General features: G+C 55.8%; 1 protein-coding gene across 5 annotated transcripts in view; it reads left to right on the forward strand.

The window, feature by feature from the left end:
• The window catches only part of NFATC1 (nuclear factor of activated T cells 1), a 77,080-nt gene extending 64,049 nt beyond the window's left edge, over window positions 1–13,031 (forward strand). For all 5 annotated transcript variants that reach the window (XM_045527425.1, XM_045527427.1, XM_045527428.1 and 2 more), the window contains one exon: window positions 11,208–13,031. In XM_045527425.1, coding sequence (XP_045383381.1) covers window positions 11,208–11,257 — 50 coding nt within the window. In that variant the 3' untranslated portion in view covers window positions 11,258–13,031. The remainder of the gene's footprint in view (window positions 1–11,207) is intronic.
• The last annotated feature ends 11,756 nt before the right edge of the window (window positions 13,032–24,787 follow it).

The raw sequence follows: 24,787 nt of genomic DNA on the forward strand, positions 1-24,787 counted from the left end.
AATCAGAAAGTGAGGCAGGATTTGGGTGTTGCGGCTCTGCACTTTCAGAGTCACGGTGCTGTGGCACCTCGTGGTGGCATCTCTGCTGTTCCCACCCGTGTCCCGGGCAGCTCCTGGCAGTGCCAGGGCAGCCCAGCGAGGCCATGGCGGACAGACAGCACTGCCAGATCCACGTGGACTTGTGAAGGGGACGCATGTGTGGCACTTTCTAAAGGTGGCCTCTTCTCTAGAAGCCAGAAAGCCCACGCACAAGAGGCAGCCTCTTGACGCTCACCCCGAGCCGTCTCTGCATCAGAACGAATGTGCTCACAGTGGAACAAAAGCATTTCTTCTCTGCTTCGTATTTTCTTATCTCTAATTTGTGGCTTTGATCTATTTTTATGTGCTTAGCTCACATCTACTACAATACCTGAGTAAGAACCAAATAAGTCTAAATGTGTATATCAAATGGAAAAATTGAAAGCTATGTACTCAGCAATTCATTGAAACCACAAAAGAGTGAGCAAATACATCTATCATAACCCTTCATAACGAAAGTCACAGCATTGAAAATCTATATGTTCATTAGGATTTTCAACCACCGTCAAATGGCTTTCTTATCCCAAGAATTATTAGATGCTGTAAAAGTTAGTACGGCAACCATAGTTTGGTTACTTCTTAGAAGTTAGTTATTTAAGAACAGGATTTGGCCTGAGATGTTTCTGGCTGTACTTGTGTCTGCCCAAATTACCGTCCTCTTAGGTGACAAGACCAACCGTAGCTAAAGGTGTGTTTCCCGGGAAGGTTAAGCAAATACTTTTTATAATTATCGTTTCTTTATAGGACTGGAAAGAATGCCCTGCTTGTTTTATTTTGCTCTTCAAAAAGTTATTTTGGCTTTCCCTTAATATAATAGTTTTGAGGACTTGTCATCCGTAAGGAGTATGCGCTTTTCTGTCTCAGAGAGCGGTACAGGCGAGTTCCAGCTGCCTCTGCACCACGTGGGTACTGGTGCCGTGTGACCTGTGAGCTCGGGGGAGAATCGGTGGGACGTGACACAGTGTGGGGCGTGGCTGCGGGACAAGGTGACAGGGACAGAATCCTGGCTGGACCCCTGTAGTGGAACCACCAAGCCCCTTAAACCATACTGCTTTGGTTTAAAGGAAAATGACAGTTGTGTTTATTAAAGAGCGACGTTATAGTGTGTTCTGATACCAGAGATGAAAAAATTACTGTGTCCCCCTGGCCAGTTTGCTAAGCAGTTGCAGATAAATATTTAGAGTTAAAAGTCATGGTACAGTTGGTTTCCTTATTGGAACTGACATACCTGTTGGAAAAGAGGAAGATGCTTTTAACTGTGTTGTATGCAATTAAGCTAGTAGGTACCTAGACCAACAAACGTGTCTTTTAAAAATTGACTCAAAGTATTTTTTTGCAAAGTATGGTTTTATCCCAGTTAATTTAACTTTTTAATACAAGGATTAAATAGTGGGTTTGGGTTAACATTGCTGAACCATATTTCTTACTTGGTAAGCTCAAATCTGGTTCCTAAGAAAATTCTAGGGCTGCCCCTCCTGGTTCTTTGCTTCCCTGCAGCCTGCAGGAGGCCACCCAGCCCAGTGCGCCTGACGTGGGCCGGTGGCCACCCACGCTCGGCAGGACGGGTCCTGCCGTGGGAAAGGGTCGGAGCCGACCCCTCAGGCCCCCGGCGCCTGGGTGACCAGCAGAGGCAGCTCAGCTGTGTCGGAACAGATTTTTCCCCTGTTTTGCTGGTCGACACTCGTGGCTGCGTCCGGCGAGAGGCATGGTTGGTCCTCTGTGACAGAGGGGAAAGGCAAAGCTAGTGTTTGCATTAACTTGAAAACCCCATGCAGATTATTTCTCTGGTAACGACAGGAATGCACGCACGTTGCAGGAAATTTGGAAGCTGCCGTGTGAAGAAGAGCCATTGTCGGCCGGTGCTGCCCCGGGGCTGCGCGTGAGCCTCAGACCCCTCGGCCGCCATGACTCCGTCGTCTTCCCCGACAGTCTGGAAACTGAAAGTTCACCAGGAAGTGCTAGTGGCCATGCGCGTATCTTTCTTTTATGAGAAGGTTGACTCAGAGCATCTAAGAGTATTGGGTTGATGGACTTTTTTTAGCACGTAGTTCTGCTGAATAGGACATGGACCTGGGAGAGCCTCGGGTCCCCCCAGAAGCTGCCACTCGGCACCCGGGGCCCATCCGGCAGCACCGCACTCCCCGGCACTGTGCGGTGAGCTGGGCTCCATGTGGGGACTGGCCGGCTCCCAACCGCTCTGATCCGTCTTCAGAACGAGGCCAGGAAGAAACCCGTCTCCCCAGGGAGCTGTGCAGGTCGCCCCGCAGGTGGCATGTTTTGTCACCCCTGGAACTCAGCTGTCACTCGAGCATGTTGGGGGCCTCTGGACCAGGTGGGGGTGCACCTGTGCCGGAGGCAGCTTGTTTCCCTGGTGGGATTGATGTGCAGTAGCTGGCTTCTCCCCCAACTCGCAGAGCAAGAAGGGGTCCAGTCAAGCCCCATCACAGACTCTGCCTCCAGGCCCAGCGGGGGGAGGGCTTGCCAGGCCCCGGAGGACTCGGGGGCAGGACGGGAGGACCAGGGCCCCGGAGGACTCGGGGGCAGGACGGGAGGACCAGGGCCCCGGAGGACTCAGTGGCAGGACGGGAGGACCAGGGCCCCGGAGGACTCAGTGGCAGGACGGGAGGACCAGGGCCCCGGAGGACTCGGGGGCAGGACGGGAGGACCAGGGCCCCGGAGGACTCAGTGGCAGGACGGGAGGACCAGGGCCCCGGAGGACTCAGTGGCAGGACGGGAGGACCAGAGCCCATGCTCCCTTTTTATTCTGTGGGGTCCGGGCAGAGCCCTCCCGTTCCGTCTTGCAGAAAACGGGCTCAGAGCCTCCACCAGCTGCCCCATCGGCAGCGGCTCACAAACTTGTGAGCCACAGCTTGAACAATGTGGCAGGAAGGTGGAGTTTCAGTCTGAGAAAAGTCGGAAAACCCTCAGAGATGTTGGCTTCAGTGGGGCTGTCCTGGGAAATAGAGTCAGGCAGTTTCTAAAGCAAACACCACCTAGAGATTCTGTGTCATTTCTGCCACCTTTGGAGGAATTGCTCTTTCTTCTGTGTTTGTTCGTGTTTTAATTCTGACCGCAGACGTCCTGGGCTTTGCGTCTGTAGTTATCCCTTCCTGTGGCAGCTGAAGTGACAGTGCTATCACTTTGTGGAGGGTCCCTGCTGTTACTGTCACTGACACTTCTGCACCTGGGTGGGGAGCAGGGTCGTCGATGGGGGGATCCCAGGCCGAGCTCCGTGGGCCAGGCCACAGCAGAGCCGGCCGGAAGCGCAGGCCGGGGGCCGCAGCCCGGAGGGGAGACGTTCTGACAGGCGACGGAGGTGCCACTCTGACAGCGGGTCTGCAAAGGGACCCAAGCTGCTGGAGCCCCCTCAGGCCTGGGGCCTTCGCCGGAAGCCTCCGCCAGCCCTTTTCACATGAGAGCCTTAGAATTACCTACGTGCTGCTGGGATTCTTGAATGAAATTTCTGAGATAATATCAGCAAAACCCTCTGGCCTTTGAAGATCAGTTGGCCTGTTTTGCAGCTTGTCTCAGAGCGAAGGGGGTGCCCACTGCCCTCTGTCCTTGCTGCCACCCGGACCCGTGCGGTGCCTTTGGTGGCTTCATTCTCCTCAGCCCCCTCCCCTGTGAAGGGATTTTTAAAGCACATGAAAGCTAGTATAGGAGAAATGACTGAAAAAATAGTCATTTAGTCAAAACAGGAGAATGCCACGTTTGTGTGGAGGGGGTGTGTGTGCTGGTGTTTTGCTTTGTTTTAAGAGAGGCACACCACAGAAAAGGAAAGTAGCAAAAAATACACCCCTTAATCTTTCCTCCTTTCAGTGACACCAAACCGTGAGCACCGAGTGCCTGGCAGGCGGAAGCCGTGAGGACAGAGACGAGGGATGGGCGGTGGGTAAACTGCAGGACGGAGGGCGGGAGCTCAGTGCGGGGGGCTGCCGGGCAGGGCCAGAGTCCTCATGTCCCACATCCCTGCTCCCTCCCAGGCACCAGCCAGGGGTCCCGCCCAGCCCTGCCACGTCTTACTCCCCATTTGCCAGGGGGACCCCCAGGCACCAGTCCGGAAGGGCCAGGGGGCGGTTGGCAGAGCAGGTGCAGGGTGGGGCTGGCCCCAAGCCCAGTTCACTCTTGGCCTCATCCCATCAGCTCCAGGACCGTGGGTGGCTGTTCCCACTTTCTGGGCCTTCCGTGATCTCTCCGTGGACAAACTGGCAATTACAACACCGGCCTGTACCCCCTCCCGGCACCGCACATGGACCACACGCAGCGTGTGAGCAGGTGCTTCAGAAGCCACGCAGTGCCGAGTGAATGTTGGGTGAATAAGTAGTTTGCTCATGCCTTAAAGTCTGAGATCCTTAATTGCTCTCAGGAACCAAGAATTCAGAAATGTGGGGAAACGTTGCTTAAAAGCTGGACTTTGAGAGAGGGAAGATAGAAGAAAGAATATTCAAACTCTCCCGGTCCTTTGGTTTGCATTCTTCACGGTATAGTCATATAAAAACCCATGAGTGAAACCTAAGAGATGAACTGTAGATATTTCACTATAATGCGATGATCAAAAAGAAGAAACTGATTATGTGAAAGTACAAATATTTTACTTTAGAAAGGAACATTTCTCATTACAATTTCATTTGCGTGGTGCATTCGTGAATCGCTGAGAGGTCACCTGTAGTGTTAGGAAAGTTACAGGTAATGGCATATAGGTGACAAGCCATTGCCTGTGCTATGTACTTCTTAGTTTTTATATTTTTAAAAATACTGATTTCCCATTTCACTCAATTCCAGATATGTGCATAGCGGTGGGTGTGATTGTGGGGGTGCAGATGTGGGGGACAGGGGTGCACGTACGCACCCTGCACACGCACACATCCCGGATCAAAACAAGGATTCACACTGCCAACCACGAGTGTTAGAAAAAAACAATAGTTTCCATCTTAGGAGCATTTTAGAGAAAAATCAAATATAAGGGAAAAAACCCTTCTTATTAAATTAAGCTGTGGTATAACAGCTCACCACATCCTGTTGCAGGGACATCTGACGCCGAGCAGGGCAAAGGTTCCTCTTTCGGGTCTCTGACGAGTCATGAAGGCCACATGTTACCTGAGTTCAAAATACTTCTCTAAAGGAAACAGCGTGTGTCGGTGGAAAAGCTGAATAAGAAGATGGAAATTATCAGCAGAGAGAAGACGGTGTGGGAAACTGTAGATGCCGCCGTCCCGGAGAGAGAAAGCCACCCCCAGATAACCCGCACACGGCCTCGGAGCCGTGACCTCATGGCAGAGAAGTGGTCGAGGGGAAGGAGCAGGGCGCCCGGCCTGTGTTCGCCCTCCGCCCGGTGGCCACGCGGCCTGAGACCTGCCCCTCAGCAGTGCCCTGCAGCCTTCCCTGCCAAGCACACGTGGCTTTCATGCCGGGTGTGGCGCCAACCGTGCGGGCAGAGTGCGGCTTTACTGCTGTGCCAGCCGTGGTGTGCAGACAGCTGCGTGAAGCGCCGTCCCTTGCACGGTCGTGTGGCGGCACCGCCTTCAGTTGTGCACACAGTTGTGTGGGTATCGCCATCGTGCGGTGGTGTCGTGCTCGTGTCTTCGCGTTCTGTCAGCTGCTGTCACGGGGGACTTAGGGAAGCTCCCCCAGGGCGTGAGAGGTGGTGTCAGGGCTCGTGCTGGACGTCCCTGCAACATCTGAACGTTGTGAGGCTGGGAGGAGAGCGCTCCTGCCCCCCAGCTCTGCAGCCCTCGGTGTTGGGGCACCACATGGTGTCTCACCTGGAACGCCCTGACAGCAGTGGGGGGCGGCTGGTGCTCCCAGCTTTCAGTAACAGCCCCAAAACAGACGGAGAAGCAGAGAACCTGTGTGGTGCATGGCATGGCCACCAAGGTGACCCTGGAGGGCTGGGGACATGCTGAGTGATTTCCCAGCCACCCACCGGGGCTCTCCCCGGGAAGCTCAGGTGCCCGTGGGCTGCGGGGGAAGCCCATGCTGCTGTTCTTCCCCTTTCACCTTCACAGGCAGATGTTGTTTGCCTGTGGTCAGGACCACCATGACTAACTAGAGGATTCTCACCACTTTGCTACTAACACGGGACATCTACTAACTATGACATCAGGCATCCTGCCCTGCACAGAACATCACTCAGCCCCAACACCTAACACTCCATCCATCCATCATTGTTACCCTCAGTCTTCCTTCCATCCGATCATTAATACCCCCAGACCTCACTCTGTGCTATGATTATTACCTTCATACCACCCTCCATCCGTAATTACTACCTAACACCTCAGTCCATTCACCATTATTACTCTCAGACCTCACTCCTCCATCATTATTACCCTCAGAACTTTCCCTACCATCATTATTGCTCTAAACCCTCCAACCATTCCATCACTATTACACTCAGACCTCCCCCATCTGATAATTATTACCTCAGAACTCCCTCCATCCCATCTTTATTACCTCAGACCTTCCTGGACCCACCATTACCTCAGAACTCCCTCCTTTTATCATTATTGCCCTGAGACCTCACTCCATTCATCATTATCACCTCAAACATCCTTCCTTCCACCATTATTGCCCACAGACCTCCCTCCAATTCCATCATCATTACCTCAGACCTCCCTCCTTTCATCATTATAACCTAAGACCTCCCCCCATCCTAATATTAGTACTTCAGACTTCCCCCATGCCATCATTGGTACCTCAGACCAGCCTACAACAGTAGTTATAATCTCAGGCCTCCCTCAATTGTTATTATTCTCAGACCTTCCTATATCCATCATAATTACCTCAGACCTGCCTCCTTCCATCATTATTACCTCAGGCTTCCTCAATCCCATCACTATTACCCTTAGATGTCCCACCACCCCACCATTTTTAACCTCAGACCTGCTTTATCCCATCATTATTAACTCACAACTCCCTCATTCCATCATTATTACCTTCAGACCTCCCTCCATCCCATCATCATTACCCTCAGACCTTGCTCCAGTTCCATCATTATTAACCTCAGACTTCCCTCCATCACATCATGATCACCCTCAGACCTTGCTCCAGTTCCATCATTACCGTCAGACCTCCCTCCATCCCATCATTGTTACAATCAGACCTTCCTCCATCCATCATTATAACATTGAGACATCCCTCCATCCATAATCATCACTTCAAACCTCCTTCCATCCCATCATTATTAAACCTGTACCTCCCTTGATCCCATCATTATTACCCCAGGCCTCCCTGCAGTTCATCATCATCACCTTCATACCTACCTCCATCCCATCATTATTACCCTCAGACCTTCCTCCGTCCCATAATTATTACCCTCAAACCTGCCTTGATCCCATCATTATTAACCCCAGACCTGCTTCATCCCATCATTATTACCGAGACCTTCCTACGTCCCGTCATTATTAACCTCAGACCTGTTTCATCCCATCATTATTACTTCAGACAGACCTCCCACCACCCCATCATTATTGCCCTCAGACCTCTCTCTGTCCCATCATTATTAACTTCAGACCTGCTCCTTCCATCATTATTACCTCAGACATCCCTCAGTCCATCATTATTACCCTCAGACCTCCCTCCCTCCGATCATTATTACCCTTAAACCTCCCTCCTTCCCATCGTTATCACCCTCAGAGCTCCCTCCAATTCTATCATTATCCTCAGACCTGCTTCATTCCATCATGATTACCCTCAGACCTCCCTCCAACCCATCACGATTACCCTCAGAGCTCCCTCCCTCCATCATTATTGCCCTCAGACCTCCCTCCAATTCCATCATTATTACCCTCAGACCTACTTCATCCCATCATTATTACCCTCAGACCTCCCTCCATCCCATCATTGTTACAATCAGACCTCCCTCTATCCATCATTATAACTCTGAAACATCCCTCCATAAATATCACCTCAGATCTCCCTCCATCACATCATTATTACACGTACAACTCCTTTCATCCCATCATATTACCCTCAGACTTCCCTCCATTTCATTATTGCCCTCAGACTTCCTCCCTTCCATCATTATTCTCAGACCTCCCTCCATCCCATCATTATTACCCTCACACCTCCCTGCATTCTATCATTAGCACCTCATACCTCCCTACATGCATCATTATTATCTCAGACCTCCCTCCGTACACCGTTAGTATCCTCAGCTTTCCCTCCGACCATCATTATTACCTCAGAGTCCCTCCATCCCATTATTATTAAACTCAGACCTCCCTTGATTTCATCATTATTACCTCACGTGTCCCTCCAACCCATCATTAGTTCCTCATACCTCCCTACATGCATTATAATTATCTCAGACCTCCCTCTGTCCACCACTAGTACACTCAGATTTTCTTCCAACCTCCATCATTACCTCAGACCTCCCTCCATCCATCATTATTACCTCAGACCTCCCTGCAACCCATCATGATTACCCTCACACCTCCCTCCAATTCTATCATAATTACCCTCAGACCACTCCCATCCCATCATCATTACCTCAGACCTTCTTCATTCCATCACTTTTACCTCAGACCTCCCTCCATTCATCAATATTACCCTCAGACTTCCCCCATCCCATCCTTATTACCTCAGACCCCCCCATCATTATTACCTCAGACCTCCCCCATCCCATCATTAGTACCTCAGACCTCCCCCATCCCATCATTAGTACCTCAGACCTCCCCCATCCCATCATTAGTACCTCAGATTTCCCCCATCCCATCATTAGTACCTCAGACCCCCCCATCCCATCATTAGTACCTCAGATTTCCCCCATCCCATCATTAGTACCTCAGATTTCCCCCATCCCATCATTATTACCTCAGACCCCCCCATCCCATCATTAGTACCTCAGATTTCCCCCATCCCATCATTAGTACCTCAGATTTCCCCCATCCCATCATTAGTACCTCAGACTTCCCTGTATCCATTGTCATTTCCTCAGACCTCCCTCCGTACATCGTTGTTACCTCAGACCTTTCATCACATCATTAATACCCGACAACCTCCCTCTATCCACTGTTGTTACGCCTCACACTGCTTCCCACCTGTCCCAGGTGGTAGTAGAATGTGTTTTTGGTAGTCATTCATTGTTGATACTCAAATGGGGATGGCCAGAGTCGTCGTAACGCGCTTGGTTTCCTCTGGTGTCCTGAGTCCTGCCATTTCTCCCGCCCTTGTGGTCGGGGTCCGGGTGCCTGTGCAGGGCCCAGTCTGCGAACGCGTGCTGACCAGGGGCGCAGGGGGTGCTCCTGTGAGCGTCCTCCTCCTCCGGCAACCTAACCCTGGCACGGACCCCTGCAGCCCAGCCGGACCCCGCCTGCCAGCTGTCGAGAGGGGCACAGGTGCGGTGCTGTGCCTCGTGGCAGGGTGTTGTCCCGAGTGTGCGTGCGGCCTCTTTAGCAGAGGACGGCCTCCCTGCTGTATGCTCTGCAGCTCCTCTGAGGATGTGAAAACCCTCTTGGCTTGGTATGGAGTAGCCCTGATTGTAGCCTTCCCAGCTAAGACCTTACAGAATCTCTAGATTCAATGATTTTTCTTTGTCAGAATGTTCTTTGATGTGGCAAAGTGTGAGTTAGACATGTGCCTCTTTCAGAGGCCTAAGCCCGTCCAGTTCGAAAGCGGAGTTCTACCTGCTCCCATTCCCGGCCGCTCCTGCCTGTGCCCGCAGAACCCAGCCCCACACAGCAGTGAAGGCCCGAGAGGGCCACGCTCGGCCTGTGGCTCTCAGGCAGGGTGGCGGCTCGCACTGCGCAGGGCAGAGCGCCTCCCTGTCTCCTCCACGGCACCTGCGCTGAGGGTTTCTCAGGGCTGTGCAGGGGCCGAGCAGCTGCCGCCGACTGTCATGGAAAGTGCCCGGAGCTAAGGCGCTGCCCGCGTGCACTCCAGGGACAAGTCGAGTCCTGAGCGCTCGGCCAGCACAGCCTGTGAGCACCTGGGCCTCGTCTCCTTGTCAGTGTCTGGGGAGGGAGGGAGCCCGAGCGCCTCTGAGCCGCGTCCTGCGCTCAACAGCCAGTCCCACGACGGGCGGGGACTCAGCGCTGCCCCTGAGGAAGCTGGCTGGAAGCCGCGTGTGCCCCTTGGCCTTTGTGAAGAGCCAGGACCCCTTGTCCTCTGTGGGTGCCACAGTGGGGAGAAACAGCCGGCTGGGTCTGGCCAGGGCGCCTCTGGGCGAGCGCGTGGTCCAGGCGTTTGCCGTGCCAGCCAGGCTCCCTCTGGAGCTCCGTCCGGTGCATCCTGCTGTCGGCTCCCATGACACAGTTCCTGGTTCCCCCGACTGCATGTTATTATTGTTATTCTTAAAAATGGGGGTTGTTGAAAGGGAATTGAGGGCCAGGAGGGGGGTGATGAAATGCACACCCACTAATTGCTCCAGGAAGCTGCCCTGAGACAGGCCGGGGCCTTTGCAGAAACACGTGGAATTTATCTGGGCGCAGGGCGCCCCAGCCCATGGCAAAGGGAAGCCGGGCAGTTCCGTGACGTCAGACTCTGTTAGGAAAACGGGACGTGGTGACAGCCTGCCTGGTGACATTTCCCGTATCTCAGGGCCGGTCAGGTGGCGGCTGGAAGCAGGGGTGGGGGGAGAGGAGCTCACTGCGAGTCCTCCCATTTCCTCCCCGCCTGCCAGAATCGCAGGCTGATAGTGGACGTCGCCAGTGTGGGGGGCCCCGTGACGCGAGCCCCCGTAGGGAGATGGGAGGGAAGGAAGACCCTCCGTCTCTCCCAGCCACGGGGCGGCCTCAGAGACGCTGTCGTGCTGGTTTGTCTGTTTTGCAAACTTCTGGAGAAGTCAGCGTGTGGACTCCTGCCCTGCAGCAGACGAGCACTGTGGCCGCGGGCGGCGCCTGGGCGTGGGCAGGGGACCACCGCACCGTCAGAGACCCGTCCGCACCGTGCTGCGGAAGACACGGTCACTCTCGGGACTGCTGGGTCCTGCACCGGGGTGGCCAGGCGCTGGGGAGCGGGTGGCACTGGCTCCGGTTCGCGGGCAGGAACCAAGCAGGGAGCGGAGCGAGGCTCCCCTGGGAGATGCCGCGTCACGGCCGAGCGTAACTCCTTAGCGTGTCTGTGTCACGGACGGGTGTTTGGCCGTAGAGTCCTGCTTCCCTAACACTCTCTCAACTTGTGTTTTCTTGCAGTAAATGAAATCATACGGAATGACCTCTCCAGCGCCAACACCCATTCGTAGCTGCCGCGCTGGAGTTCGCACAGTTCAATGCGGAAGTTGAGCTTCAGCAGAGACTTTTGTCTAAAGAAATGGAACACACACCTGGTACCACTCAGAGCTTCCAACTGCCTGCCTGCTGGAGCCGAGGGTTTAGGTTCTGTGTACAGAGGAGCAGCTGTCTGCTGGGAGGCGGGACGAGGCGGAAGACCATTGCATCTCCTGAAGGAAAAGTCATCTCGAGACGCCGGAGGGTGGCCGGCAGGGTGTGGCCACAGAAGGTGGCGGAGCACGTGCCTTTCACAGACGTTTGGACACACAGTCTGACCCTGAGCCACCCTCCTGGCACCCCTGGAGTTCAACACTGGAAGTGCCTTATTTAACCAGCCCTCAGGGCTTCGTGGAATTGTGCATTGAACTTGCTGCCGTGAGAATGTGTGTAGGAGCAGAAGCTGTCAGGACATTTTCATTGTGAATTGTTGTCCGTTGTATGAATTCGGAGAATACTGTTGAGCTAAGGGTGGTCAGAGAAACCTAATATAAGTTTCTTACTTTTTTCAGCTTTTCCTGGGCTGTAACATACAATCTTGCACCTCACCCGGTACATTTTGGAAACCTTCCGACCTGTCATCTCAGCTCTTTCATAATATACTTGTTCCTAAGACTGCAGGATTGTTAATAGTAGCATGCTAGGATCTTTGTTTTTAATCTGGCTTCGAACATAGCACAAGTAAGTTGAATAGCACAAGCTAGGTTACTGGACAGACAAGGAACTCTGTCACAGGCTGGGTCTTGCATTTGCATGTATGTGCACATATAGACATACTTAGGTTTGAACAATGAGGGACAGAGGTGGTGATGACTGCCCAGCGAGGGCTTCCACATCAGCAATAACCAGCATCATTCTGGAAAGTGCATCTAGGACCCCACACCTGGCTTCCTAGCTCCCCCCTGCGAGGTGTGTCCCCATCCCCGGACAGCTGTGCATGTTCTCGTCTCACGGGTCAGACGAGCACCTCACAAAGCCAGGAGAGGTGCGTCCGAACAGCCGTAGCTGACCACACGGCCAGACGGGAAGTAACTGTAAATAACGTCACAGAAGGAGTGTAATATATTTGTTCAGTTGTAAGATGATTAGTTCACAGAAGCCTTATAGCGCTCTGCTTCATCTAAGAAAACAATTACCAAAAACAACGTTTTAATATGCAGCAGTGTATAGAATGTTTCCAGATTAGTTACTGTTAATAGATAGCTTAGTGTAGGCTTGACTACTGCATTTTGTACAATTAACCGCTTATTACACGTTATGACTAGCAGTGACCTATTATTTCATGTAACCAAAAAGCATGGTTTAATTAAACACGTCTAATAACTGTGCCTTAGCAGCTGATGCCCCCTGGTGGAACATGCCTGCACTGCGGCAGCGGCGGCGGGGGGCCGCGGCCACCAGTCACCGAGCAGTCAGGACAGGACGCTCCGCGGGAAGAATTCTGTATCAGACACTCTTCTGTATGATGATGTCTTACTTTTTTAACTCACAGAAAGAAACAAAAACTGAAAGCCATGTCTGTAACACTTGCACATAACTGTGAAGAGCTGAAGGCGTGTGGTGGCGTGTACATATGCCCGGTACTTAGCACCGTAGGAGTTGCATGGGACACCTCTCCGTGGCTGTCACGCCAGGGGAGGTCCGGTGTCATGTCGGCTGTCTCTGTAGTTAGAAGCAGACCCAATAAAGCAGCACTTTCCTGCTGGACAGCCCGGTCTGAGAGTGGTTCGTGGCAGGCGCAGAAAAGTCTCCTTTGTTCTTAAGCGTGTTTTCTTTTGTGCGCACTCGTGATCGTCCGGGGAGGTGCTGGAGGTGGGTGAGTCTGTGCCGCTGGCACGGCCGCTGAGCACGGAAGCGCACCCTGCCGGCAGCTCCTCTTCCTCTCCCACTGGAAGGAAAACCTGCCGTGGAAGCGGGCGAGTGTGTGGCAGTTCCCAGGCCCTTGTCTAAACAAAGCGCTTCGGAAACGTTCATCCATCCAGGTGGAGAAGGAACTTTTGCTTATGCCAAGTATTTTTGCTCCGAGAAATATCCTGGGTGAGGCTTTGGCCACACACATACTCACACGCGATGGGAGATCCCGTGGGCAAGAGAATGTGTGTGCTGGGCCGCGGGCGTCGCCCCGCCCAGCTCTCTCCTCGCGCTGGGAAGAGAGTCTCCGGCCTTTCGCGAGTCAAGTGTGAGACCTGCAGCCTCACGGGCATCGTCCTTCTTATCTCTCAGAAACAGTGTTTTTCTTTTAGGACTTTATAAAATGCAAGAATTCCCGTTTCTTTTGCTAAGAGGTTTGCAGGTTGAGCTGAAGTGCTAAGGAAATCGTCATCACCGTTGGCAGGTGGTGCCAATCCACCAAGTTTCTGCACCTGGCGGTGTTTGAGGAGGGCTCAGTGGTGGGGCCCTCGCGGCGTGCAGGGAAGTGCCGTGATAGCAGGGAGGTGCCACCAGCCCCGGGTGTGAGTGGCTGGGCCCGGCCGGGGTCCTGCAGACACCGGAGAGTCAGACCTGGAGGAGTGGGGGGCCCATCACCTCCTCTGCCGAGAACAGCCTGGGCTGCCGATTTCTGCCACCAAGAGTTTGCCGGAAGCTCTTAGCTTCAAAGTGAGTTTTTTAAACCCCTGTTTCTCTCAATCCCAAAAATATAAATTTATAAAGTGATGGATGGTTTATGCAAAAGAATTTGCGCTTCTGTGAATGACCAGATTTACTGAGTTACTGTGCCTGTTGGGTAGGTTTGGGTAATAAGGGAAATGCACCCGGTCGCTGATTTCTGAGGAGGTTTTGCCGTCGGGAGGAGCTGTGAGTGCGTCCTTCTGGAAAGCTAAGAGGGACGCCAGCCTCACCATGGCGGGCCGGGCACCTCCCGGTGCTCACTGGCCTCTCTTGGAGACACTGTCCTCGGCCGCAGAAGTCACGGGGGGACAGACGCGTTTTCCGACACTCATCCTGAGACCATGTTTGCTTCACCCCCGAATCTGAGACTGTGTGGGATGAAAAGAAATCTGAAAATATTAGATTTCTCCTCATAACCCAGGGCAGCCGCACGAGGCCAGCGTGTGAGGCCCGACTCTGTGTCTTAGGGCGTCTCATGGCGTGAACAGCCGGGGCTGCAGCCCACTGCTCCCCGGCCCTCCCAGGAGCACTGCTGCCCCGGACACGCCCGGCCACGCTCCCAGGCCTCCGGGGACAGTGTCCCCAGCAGTGGCAGCACACACAGGCTGTTCTCAGTGCTGACAGAATATTGTCGTGAAAGACGCCCCGTGTTGAAATAAATAAGCTGCGCTGGACTCAGTGTTTGCAGAGCAGAGACTGTGGGAAGGAAGCTGAGCTGAAGCTGAGATAAAAGGACGTCTTGGAGAGAAGTCCTCCGTCAGCTGTTTGGGTTTTGTAATTGTGAAATTCAGTAAGGTGAAATTAACTATTTTAAAGCACGAGATTCAGCAGTACAGGTTGTGTGAACACCACCTATATCTAGTTCCAAAATATTTTTATCACCCCAAAAGAAAACCCCACACCCACTATGGCTGTTCCTCCCTCCCCGTCCCGGGACCACCGATGAGCCGTGTGTCTCTCTCCCCGCGCTGCATGTTGCGTGTGCTGGAAGCGTGAGCACATGGCCCTGTGTCTGGCGCCTGCCCTTAGCGTTTGTTCTCGGGTCCCCGAGTTGCGGCCTGTGTCCAGGCTTCATTCCTTCCTGCCACAGACCACGTTCCGAGGCCTGGAGTCACTGTCTTTTGACGGCGTCCGGCCGGTCCCTGTGGCTTGTGAGTGATGTTGCCACCGACGTGTGTCCGGGTTTTCATGCAGGTCTCTGTCCTCAGCGCTGTGCGGTGCAGACCTGGGAGGAGGATTCCTGGGAGGAGGATTCCAGGGAGGCGTGGTAGTCGCGTGTTTTCCTCTGCTCCGTCTCAACACTATCCATCCCTGAGACAGCCGCTGGCTCACTAACCTAATTTGGAACCACATATGTGAAGCACATCATATTTATAATTCTTCATGCCAAAAAAATTAAGTTAAATGTAAGATGATTGAATGTGCGTTCATACCACAGCCGCCCGCGGCCTCTCCCGGAGCCCAGCCCAGCCTGGGTCTCTGCCAGGAAACCGAGACCTCAAATGCACACGCGTGTGAGTCACCGGACGGTGCCGGCAGGGCCCCCGGTGACACGTTTTCATTTTTCTTCACACATACAAACTAAAAATGGAGAAAGGCACCGCGGTGCGGATCACTCGGTGCTGTGAGGGGCAGGCGCACAGTGAGATGTTTCTTACATTGCCAAGCTTCTGCAGCTTCTATACAGCACCGCTGCAAAGGCACTTGGAGCTTTCTAAATGGCGTCATCAGAAAACAGCTGCCACTTCCAGGCGGCCGCTCTGTCTGTGGCCAGGGTCTCCAGACAGGGGCTTTGCTCCTCTCCCCGGCGCGGCGGAGCAGCGGCTGGCTGTGGGTTTAGAGAGCAAAGCGCGTCTGTCTCAGCAGACGTCCCCCTTTTTCCAACAAGGAGGAGGAAAACACCAGTGAGAAGCTATTCTGGGGCTGGTGTGGGTCACATCTGGACGGGAGGGAGCTGCGTGACTCAGCGGCGTTTCCTGCCCCTGCTGCGCCTGCCCCCGGCCTGACCTGGCCAGGAGTGTGCGGGCCTCTGCCTATGCCCAGCCGCCTTCCTCCCTGCCCTGTCCCAGCCTTGGCTGCCAGGGGTGCGTTTCCCCGCCGCGCGCCTGTCTCTGAGGGGCCCTCGAGCTGTGCGTGGGGCTTTCCTGGCTCTGGCACAGCAGGGGCAGCTGCCACCGCCCAATCCGGTGCCTGGGGGCAGAGCAGGGTCCCCGACTGGCACCTTTGGGAGTCGTTTCTGTGACTGATCCGTTAGCTCTTGAAGACACAGCGTCCGCCCTGCCGAGAGGGGCTTTCAAGCGGGACTGTGGTGCTCTGAGCCTCCCCTCGGGGAAGGTGCCCTGAGAGACGGTGGCCGAGCCCTGGGCCACCCGCTCCCTGCCCCCAGGGCATTGTTACCCGTGCCCGGGCGTGGTGCGGGGGCACCCCCAGCCCCCCAGGCTCCCCTCCCCCACCCCTGCTGGGTGCCACCCACCAAACAGAGAGTCTCTGAGACCTTTAGGGAGGCCTCAGTTTCCTTATTTGGAGAAATGGGCTGTGTGAACCCGTTGGGCAGGGCCCAGGGCCGTGCGCTGAGCACTCCCTTGCCCCAGGTACGTTGTTCTAGAAGCATCACCTGGCCTGGTGGAAGGAAGTGTGAACGGGAGGAACAGGCGGCAACTCCAGGGGCCCAGGGGCAAACCCTGAAGATTTCCGGGGCAAGAGCCACAGGAAAGGGGGCCGAGCGGGCCAAGCCCTCCACCGGGGCCCCTGGGTGCTCAGGACCTGGGGTGCCAGGGCTAGGGGGAGAAGGGGTCCCCGAGGAGCAGGAGGGCAGCAGTTTTGTCTCCCAAAGTGACTCAGGCAGAATTTCTGGGCCCTGGTAAGGAGCGGGGGCCTATTTCCCTGCCCCTGGCCCGGGGGGACTTTGGGAGCACCTGCGAGGAGACCTCGGAAGTGACTCTGCAGGACTGGCGGGGCTGGCGCCTGCTCCTCTGGGGCTCATCCGTGGGACCCAGGAGCCATGTTGTGAGGAAGCCCAGGGCAAACCCGCGAGGTCCCAGCCGAGCCGCAGCAGCGGGTGAAAGGGGGAGGGAGACAGCACATGGGCTGCGGCCCCAGCCTGTCCTTGCCAAGCTCTGCCCAAAGTACAAAATAAACGTCCTTTCCCCGCCGTTAACCTGGGGCTTGTCATGCTGCAGGGAGGACAGACAGAAGCCAGAGGGTGTGGCGGGGCCAGGGCCCCGCACACCCCTCCTCCCGCCCCGGCCCTGCAGCCACCACTGCACCCCTGAGTCTCACATGGAGTCCTGGCGTCTGTAGCCTTTGAGACTGACTTCTCTTTGCACAGCACGGTTCTCCTGGGTCCATGCAGGTGCCCCCCGTGCCCGTGGCGTGCTCCTGTCCCTTGCTGGGCAGCGTTTCCTGGCTTGGATGTGCCACACTTTGCCCACACGCTCGCTGGAGGATGTGTGAGTTCCTGGGCTTTTCCCCACCGTTGGCAGCCATGAGCAAAGCCGCTGCAAAGGCTGGTGTACGGGGTTTCCTTGCTCCGGGATAAAGGCCCAAGAGTGCAACTGCTGGGTCTTCAGACACCTGCTAATTTTTGATCAGATGTCGGACATTGTGAATTTTGCCTGTCTGAGTGCTGGGTGTTTTGTATTCTTATAAATACGCTTGAGCTTTGCTCCAGGGTGCAGTTAAGCCACTTGGAAAGCATCTGATTTTTTGGACTCTTCCTTGCTGCTAAGCTTTGTTAGGTAGAACCTGAAGAGTAGTTAGTCTCTGGCTGATTTTCCCATTATTAAAACAAAACCCTTCTAAGGACACTGCCCGCCCCGCTGCCTTGTGAGTGCTCCCTCCCCGCGAGCGGGACAGGAAACAGTCCCTGCCCGGCCTGAGGTCCACGTGCTGCTGCCTCCGACCCCTCAGGTGTCCCTCCCAGGCATGCGGAGGCTTCCTCAGACGCAGGGGACCCTCCGCAGATGTCCAGAGCTCCCTCTGGGCAGCTCTCTCCTCGCTGGTGATCCAGCCTCCTGGTCCTCCCGGGACTCTCGGCTCCGTCTCCTCAACTCTGGTCAACGCCCAGCTCTGCCGGGGCCTCTCCCTGCACTGGGGGGGGGGACGGGGAGGGAACCCTCTCAGGCTGCAAGCCCAGGCCTCACCTCGTCCGTCTGCCCTCTCTCAGGGACGGCTGCCTTGTTGCCTGGTGGCTAATGTCTAACACATGTTCCACGTATTCTGCCCATTTTTCACTTGTTTTGGTGGAAGGGTACATCTGGTCCCTGTTAGTCCAGCTTGGCCAGAAGCAGAAGTTCTGATGCTTGATCTGAAAGCTCCTTCGGGAGGCCAGACCCTGGTCAGCGCAGTAGCCAGTCTTCCGTCCCCTGCGCTTCGTGTCGTGGAACAATAACGCCATTCACACAAAGCTGCGTGTCTGGCCACGAGGGCGGCTGGCGATCCCTGGCTGTGCCTCGGGCCTCGTCTAACTGTAATCAGAAGGGGAAGCATCAGACGGAGGCTGAAAAACAGTGTTAGCTGCCAAATATGCTTTTTACCTGGAGGAAAAACGAAAGAATCCTGAGGAGGAACCAGGAGGTTTTCACACTTTTTTAAAAAGCAACAGAGAAGCAGAAATGTCCCCGTGATCAGGTGGTGTGGGAACCTCCCACGCGGCTCAGCGCCCTGCGCCAGCTCCTGGCGACGCCACCCTCCTCCGCCGGCGGCACCGAGCGTTCCTGGTCTGGAAACGCTGCCAGGCTCCCGGCCACGGCCGCTCGGAAGTCAGGTGGCTTCCGACAGAGCCGCTGTGACTCACACCCCAGGTGCTCGGGACCCAGGGACCAACCAGTGAACTGTCTGCCATTCACTCTATGTCCCGAAAATGCAGGTGGCTGCGTCTCATGGAGGTTTCTCATTCTCATGTTTCCATGTACCTGGAAACCTCACTGAGACTCCCGTAGTTTGGAATTCGGGGTAACTGGGCACTAACGATGGTCTGGCCGGGTTTGAGTTTCCACTGTGACTTTCTAGTGAGAAAGGGGTCTGCGACGCAATTTAATCACCTAGAACAAGAGTGCAGGTGCTTCTCTCGGGAATAGTTTTAAAGACTTTAGGAACACTCGTTGTTTGCATGCAAATAAGGCTGCTAATTAAGAGATTTTTTTTCCCCTCTATTTATTGGAGTAGGCCCAGCAGGACCTCGACTTGAAAATATGCTATTAGCAATTAGTCCCTGTAACGACATATACTTGAAAAGAATAAAGCAAACTAAAAAAAATACCCTCTGATCCAGACTTCTCACTCACTCAAGATCCCACTCAAGGCCGGGCGCGGTGGCTCACGCCTGTCATCCCAGCACTCTGGGAGGCCGAGGCGGGAGGATCACTTGAGGTCAGGAGTTCAAGACCAGCCTGAGCAACAGCGAGACCCCGTCTCCACTAAAAATAGAAAGAAATTAGCTGGACAACTAAAAATATATAGAAAAAAATTAGCCGGGCATGGTGGCGCATGCCTGTAGTCCCAACTACTCGGGAGGCTGAGACAGTAGAACCACTTGAGCCCAGGAGTTTCAGGTTGCTGTGAGCTAGGCTGACCCCATGGTACTCTAGCCCAGGCAACAGAGTGAGACTCTCTCTCAAAAAAAAAATAAAAAGATCCCGCTTAACCTAAGTTATAACAGTTCATGTGTGTAGTTCAACTACAGTCGTCAAAGTGTTTCTCAATGTGCATCCGGTCCCCTGGGAGGGACCAGCAGGTCCAACTCCCCATGTGCAGGTGAAGTGACTGAGGCTTGGGGGTCATGGGGCACGGGGTAACTCGCAGCATACAGGGTTGTGTCACAGCACTAATAGTTTGAGACACGACCTGACACCCATCCACCCACCCGTCCGTTCCCACTGAGCTGACACGCTCCCCTGTGCTCCCTCCCTGCACCTCTTGGCATTGGCCGACATTAAGATGCCGTCACCATGTCACAGCAGAGTCTGCTGAGGCCCAGCGAGAGTGGGGTTGTACCTGAGAGCACCTCTTCTTGGTGCAGGGCCCTGTCCAGACACCTCGGCTAAGTTACTCGATCCTGGCTCTGCCCAGGGCACATTTAGGGAACTGAGGCAGTGCTGGAACATGTGGCACAGGTGAGCAGCGAGGCCTGGAGCTGCAGGGGACAGGCTGAGGGACAGCGGAGGGACCTTCCTCCCTCTCTCCCATCTTGCAGGCTGCCCTGGCCACAGGGGTCCCGAGTTCTCCCTCTGCCCCACCGGCTCCCAGGCTTTGCGGGGGCTCAGGACCCTCCCATGCCTGGGGCCGGGCCCATGGGGAGCCCTGGTGCTCCAGCCCCTCCGCCGCCTCCTGCTGTGCAGATGTGGGTTTCTCTGCGTCTGTCGGGTGCAGCCTCCGGTGGGCCTGAGTCCCGGCTGGGGCAGCCAGGCCCAGCTGTCGACAGATTCTCACGGGTCACAGTTCCACAGGCCCCTCGGCCAGGTGCCCCTTTCCAGCCGGGCTGTCGGTGAACGGTGGCCCCGTGTCCCTCTCGGGACAGATTTCCACGTCTCTCCAACGTGGCTGTCTCTGCCCACAGCCTCTGTGGGGTTACATCAGGGTGGCGGTGCCTGGCGGGGAGGGCGTGCTGGGAAGAGGCACGTCACTCTGGGCAACCGTCGAGCTGCACATTCTGGACGTGTGCACCGTGTGCACAGGACACGGGACCAGACTGGGGAGCGCGAGGGGAAGGCCCTGCGTCAAAGCCTGTTCCCTGTGCGCTCGGGTGTGAGCCTGCGTCTCCCGCTGTGCGCGTCAAGGATTTTTCTAGGTGCTACCATAGCTGACATTCACAGTGACCAGGAAGACGTTTCTACGCACGGGTCTGAGACCGGACTAGACAGCTGTGTGGTGGCGTTAAGAGTGTCCTGGGAAGGAGCCCTGGTGCGCGGGGCCCCCACATCCTGGTCACTCTGTCCCTCCCACCCCTCCCCCGACCGTGGCCCACTCCCACCGACGGCCCTGCCCGGCCAGGTGACCTCAAGGAGGCCGCTGAGCCGCAGCTGCTGTTGGACAGGTGCGGAGGAGTCGGACCAAGTTTGAGCAGGCTGATCCTGAAGGTGTGGGCAGAACCACGCTGGGCCCCCAACGGCCCCCGGCGCCTCCCCAGCGATGCTGGGCACGTCCCCTCTCCGGCTGTCGGCAGCCTTCCCATGGGCCACGTGGCCACATCTAGTAGAAAGGCTGGGGAGGCAGCCGGGGCTCCTTCAGGCCCGAGGAGAGCTGCTTTACCTGGTGACTGTGACACCTGCATCCACCTGGCCTCGGGGGCCGGGCTGAGCCCAGCCAACCTGGACAGTGGAAGGGTGGAGTGTGCAGGGGGAGGTGGCCCCGTGACCACAGTGGACAGGGCTCCCTGGGCCTGGGGAGGGGTGGGGCCATCCCTGGACCCCTGGCCGGGCGGGTCCACCTCCGCACCTGCAGCTCTCCCCTGTGGACGTGGGCGTGGACGGGACAGCGGGAGCCCCGGCCCTGGGGCTCTAACTGCGGCGGCCTGCGCTCCCCGATCCAGCCTTCACACCTGCCAGGTGGCGGCTGCATCCCGCGGGCAGCTTCTCAGACACCTGGTCTTGGCCTTGTCCGTTTCTCCGAGCTGTGGCCCACGTGGCAGGAGTGAAGTGTCCCCTGCCTCTGCCTTTGAGGAAAGAGCACATCCTTTTCCTGCAGGCTGCATCGACACTCCTTCCGGGGAATAGTCTCCAACAGGCAGCGTTGCTCCTGAGCCTGGAAGTGGAGGAAAGAGGAGCCCCTGCGATTTACGAGACAGAAATGCACATGCTGGGTGTGGAGCGAGTGGGGCTGGCGGTGCCAGGACACCAGAGCCACCAGGCGCAGCCCCTCCCCTCAAAACACCCAGACCCGCTGGGCCCGGTCATCCCGCCTTGCGGGGCCCTGCCCCCTCCCCCACCCCGGCCCGCTTAGCCCCGACTCTCCCGGGTGCCGCGGGCACCCGGCCCGGCGTGGTCCGAGGCTCAGACACGTTGTCCGTGGCCGTGGGCTGCGTGACCTGTGTTTTCGTTCTGCAGAGGCTCTTGTGTCCCTGAAACTCCTCCTTTGTCGTGGCCAGAGGCTGACATGTGAGATGATGTTACAACAGGTGGGAAATATAGCCCAACCTTAGGCCTAGATTTATGGAGGTTTTTGAGAGTATTCTTTATATTTTTTATTGCATTTTCCACATTGTCTCCAATGGAACCAGAAAGAGAGTCGGCATTAGGATGAGAAGAAAATGGAAAGACGTTTCTGCACAGCGTGTCTGCCTCGCCACCCTGTCCATGCGGGGCGGGGGCGGGGGTGCGGCCACGCAGGCGGCCTCTCTCGCAAAGCGCGAAGCCAGCGCCCAGGGCTGCGTCGTGGGCACCATGCCCGCCCTGCCGACCCTGCGGGCTGGTGAGCGTCCCCCCGGCACAGACGGCTTTTATATTTTCGGTGCAGCTGACGCCTGGCTCAGCTCGCCTCTTTGTAGACTGGTCTGTGCACACGTTTATGCTGGAGATTCTCGTTCGCTCTGGAAAAGCAGTTGCTGGCAGGGCTGGCTGTTTCCTTTGCAACGCGAGCTGTACGGTGTTGGATGTCACTGACGCGGGTGTGGGGACTCTGGAGGAGGGACAGACCCCCGCCCACGGCTGTGCTGGCGGAGTCTCCACGTGGAATCCCAGCCCGTCTGCAGCGGCACGTCTCGTTCCGGTGGCCGCATGGTGATGTCACCCACATACCGAAGCAAACATGCTATTTCCTGGCCTACATTTGGCCAAGGGGAGCGCACGCGTTTCTGTGCCTCCTCCCTCCCCCAGCACCACGGCAGCCCTCGGTTTATACAGAAGCAGCTCAGGTTTCCCTGAACTTCAGCCCTGCGTCTTGAGCCGTCTTCCCTGTGCCGTTGCACTTTGCCATCTGCCTCTCCTCGTCTCCGTCTGTCTGCAGGGAGTGGGGACAGGGGACAGGTGCAGCCTGGGTGGACTCTAGACCCAGATGGGGCATGTGAAAGAACACGGCTCCCAGAAGGGACGGAAGGACGTCCTCGTGCGCTTGGGGTGGGCAGATACTTCTTAAAAAAGACAGAAAACTCGAACCACGCAAGAAAAGACTGATTTGATTTGAGTTTGTACAAATCACAAGCTTTTGTTAATCTGAAGACGCAGTTCAGAGAGTGAGGAGGACACAGCCTCGGAGAAGAGATCCAAGCTCCACGTAGCCAGCAAGTGTCCAGAATATATAAAGAGCCCCTGAAAGTCAACAAGGAAAACACGGACAGCTCAGTTTCTCCCATGGGCAGAGGACGTGAGCAGACTCTTCACAGAAGGGGCATCCCAGGGGCACCGCGTCTGTCAGGGAGACAGCCACAGCCGGGCCCCACGACCTCCGCCCCTGGGACGACGAAGATGAAAAGGGCCGTCGAGAGCGAGTGTCATGAGGAGTGGAGCACGCGGAGCCCCCACTGCTTGTCCACGGAGCCCAAACGGGCACGGCCACTTTGGCACACTGCTCGGCACCATCTGAAGCTGACTGTTCCAGTGCCCGGGACCCATCCATCCCACCCCCGGGGTACAGAATGGGCAGAAATGAGTGTTCACGTTCACAAACGACATGTACAACAGCGTATGTGTGACAGCTGAACACTGGCAGTCACCGAGTGTCCGTCAACATCGTGGAGCACACACCTGCGTGCACACGGCCCTAGACAGCCGGTTGTGCACACACACGGGTCCGGTGTAGGGAGCTCAGACGGGGGCAGAGGAGCAGCCGCCTGTGGGAGGGGCCGGCTGGGCAGAGGCCACAACGACTGGGCACCGTGTGCTGCCGACATTCTGGGTCTTGACCTTGGCGGTGGCTTCGCAAGCATGCGCTTGCGCACAAGTCACCAGCCCGTGCGCTCCACATCCGTGCTCTCAACTGTGCTTCGGTTGTGCCACAGTCTCTAAGATTACAGACCCTGGAACAAGCAGCCTTGGATTTGAACCTGGGGCCCCTGTCTCTGGGCTCCCACGCGCCTGCACAAGTTGCTGGACTGCTCTGTTCCTCAGCTCCCTGTCTGAGAAGCGGCTGACAGTTGCTCCCATCTCAGGATTGCGAGACTAAGCCAGCGGGGGCTAACGACGGCTGGAAGTCCCGCGGTTCGTGCTCACTGAGCACCGACTGCTGCGGTTACTCCCTCCAGGTGATCAGACACCTTTGCCGCAGGCGGCGTGAACCCCACGTGGCTCACTTCTTCCCGCTGGGTGGCCGCAGGTGTCACCTAGTCTTGGGAAGTGGTCCCACCCGAGAGCTCCGTTATCTGCCCTGGCTTTAGTTGCTGTGTTACCTCTGGTGCATAAATATTGCTCAAAAGCTTGGCACCAGCACCGCTGTGCTTCCCCAAGGCGTTCCTGGTACCTCAGGAGTCGTGCAGAAGCTGAGTGAACGCGTTGGGATTTAGAATTTAGAGCTGCTTGTTAGTCTTATATTTGTTCTGAGCATGGGACTGAGAAGTGTCCTAAATCTGGAAAATCGAACTGTATCATCTCCGGAAAAACTTATGAGCAATTCTTTAATAATAATGGACCAAGACTTGGGCCAACACAGCTCTGAGATCCAAACCAACTTCGAAGTGAATCGATCCAAATAGAATGATGCAAAACACACAGACAGAAATCACAGGTTCCCTTGGGGACCGCAGGCTCCTCACCTGTCGTCCCTTGGGGACGTCAGGCAAACCCAGATCTATCTACACGGAAGGAGAAAGTCGTCTCTGGCAGGAGGAGGAGGAGAAATTGCTCCACAGGTGAGGACATCCCCCCGAGTCCACGGGCACTGACCAGGTGGCCGGAGCCCAGCCCCACGGCCACTGCTGCAGGAGACCCGGGGCCTCCCACGCGCCCGTGTCGGGAACTGCAGGACGG

Source organism: Lemur catta, chromosome 16, assembly GCF_020740605.2.
Source record: "Lemur catta isolate mLemCat1 chromosome 16, mLemCat1.pri, whole genome shotgun sequence".
In the NCBI taxonomy this organism is placed as follows: Eukaryota; Metazoa; Chordata; class Mammalia; order Primates; family Lemuridae; genus Lemur; species Lemur catta.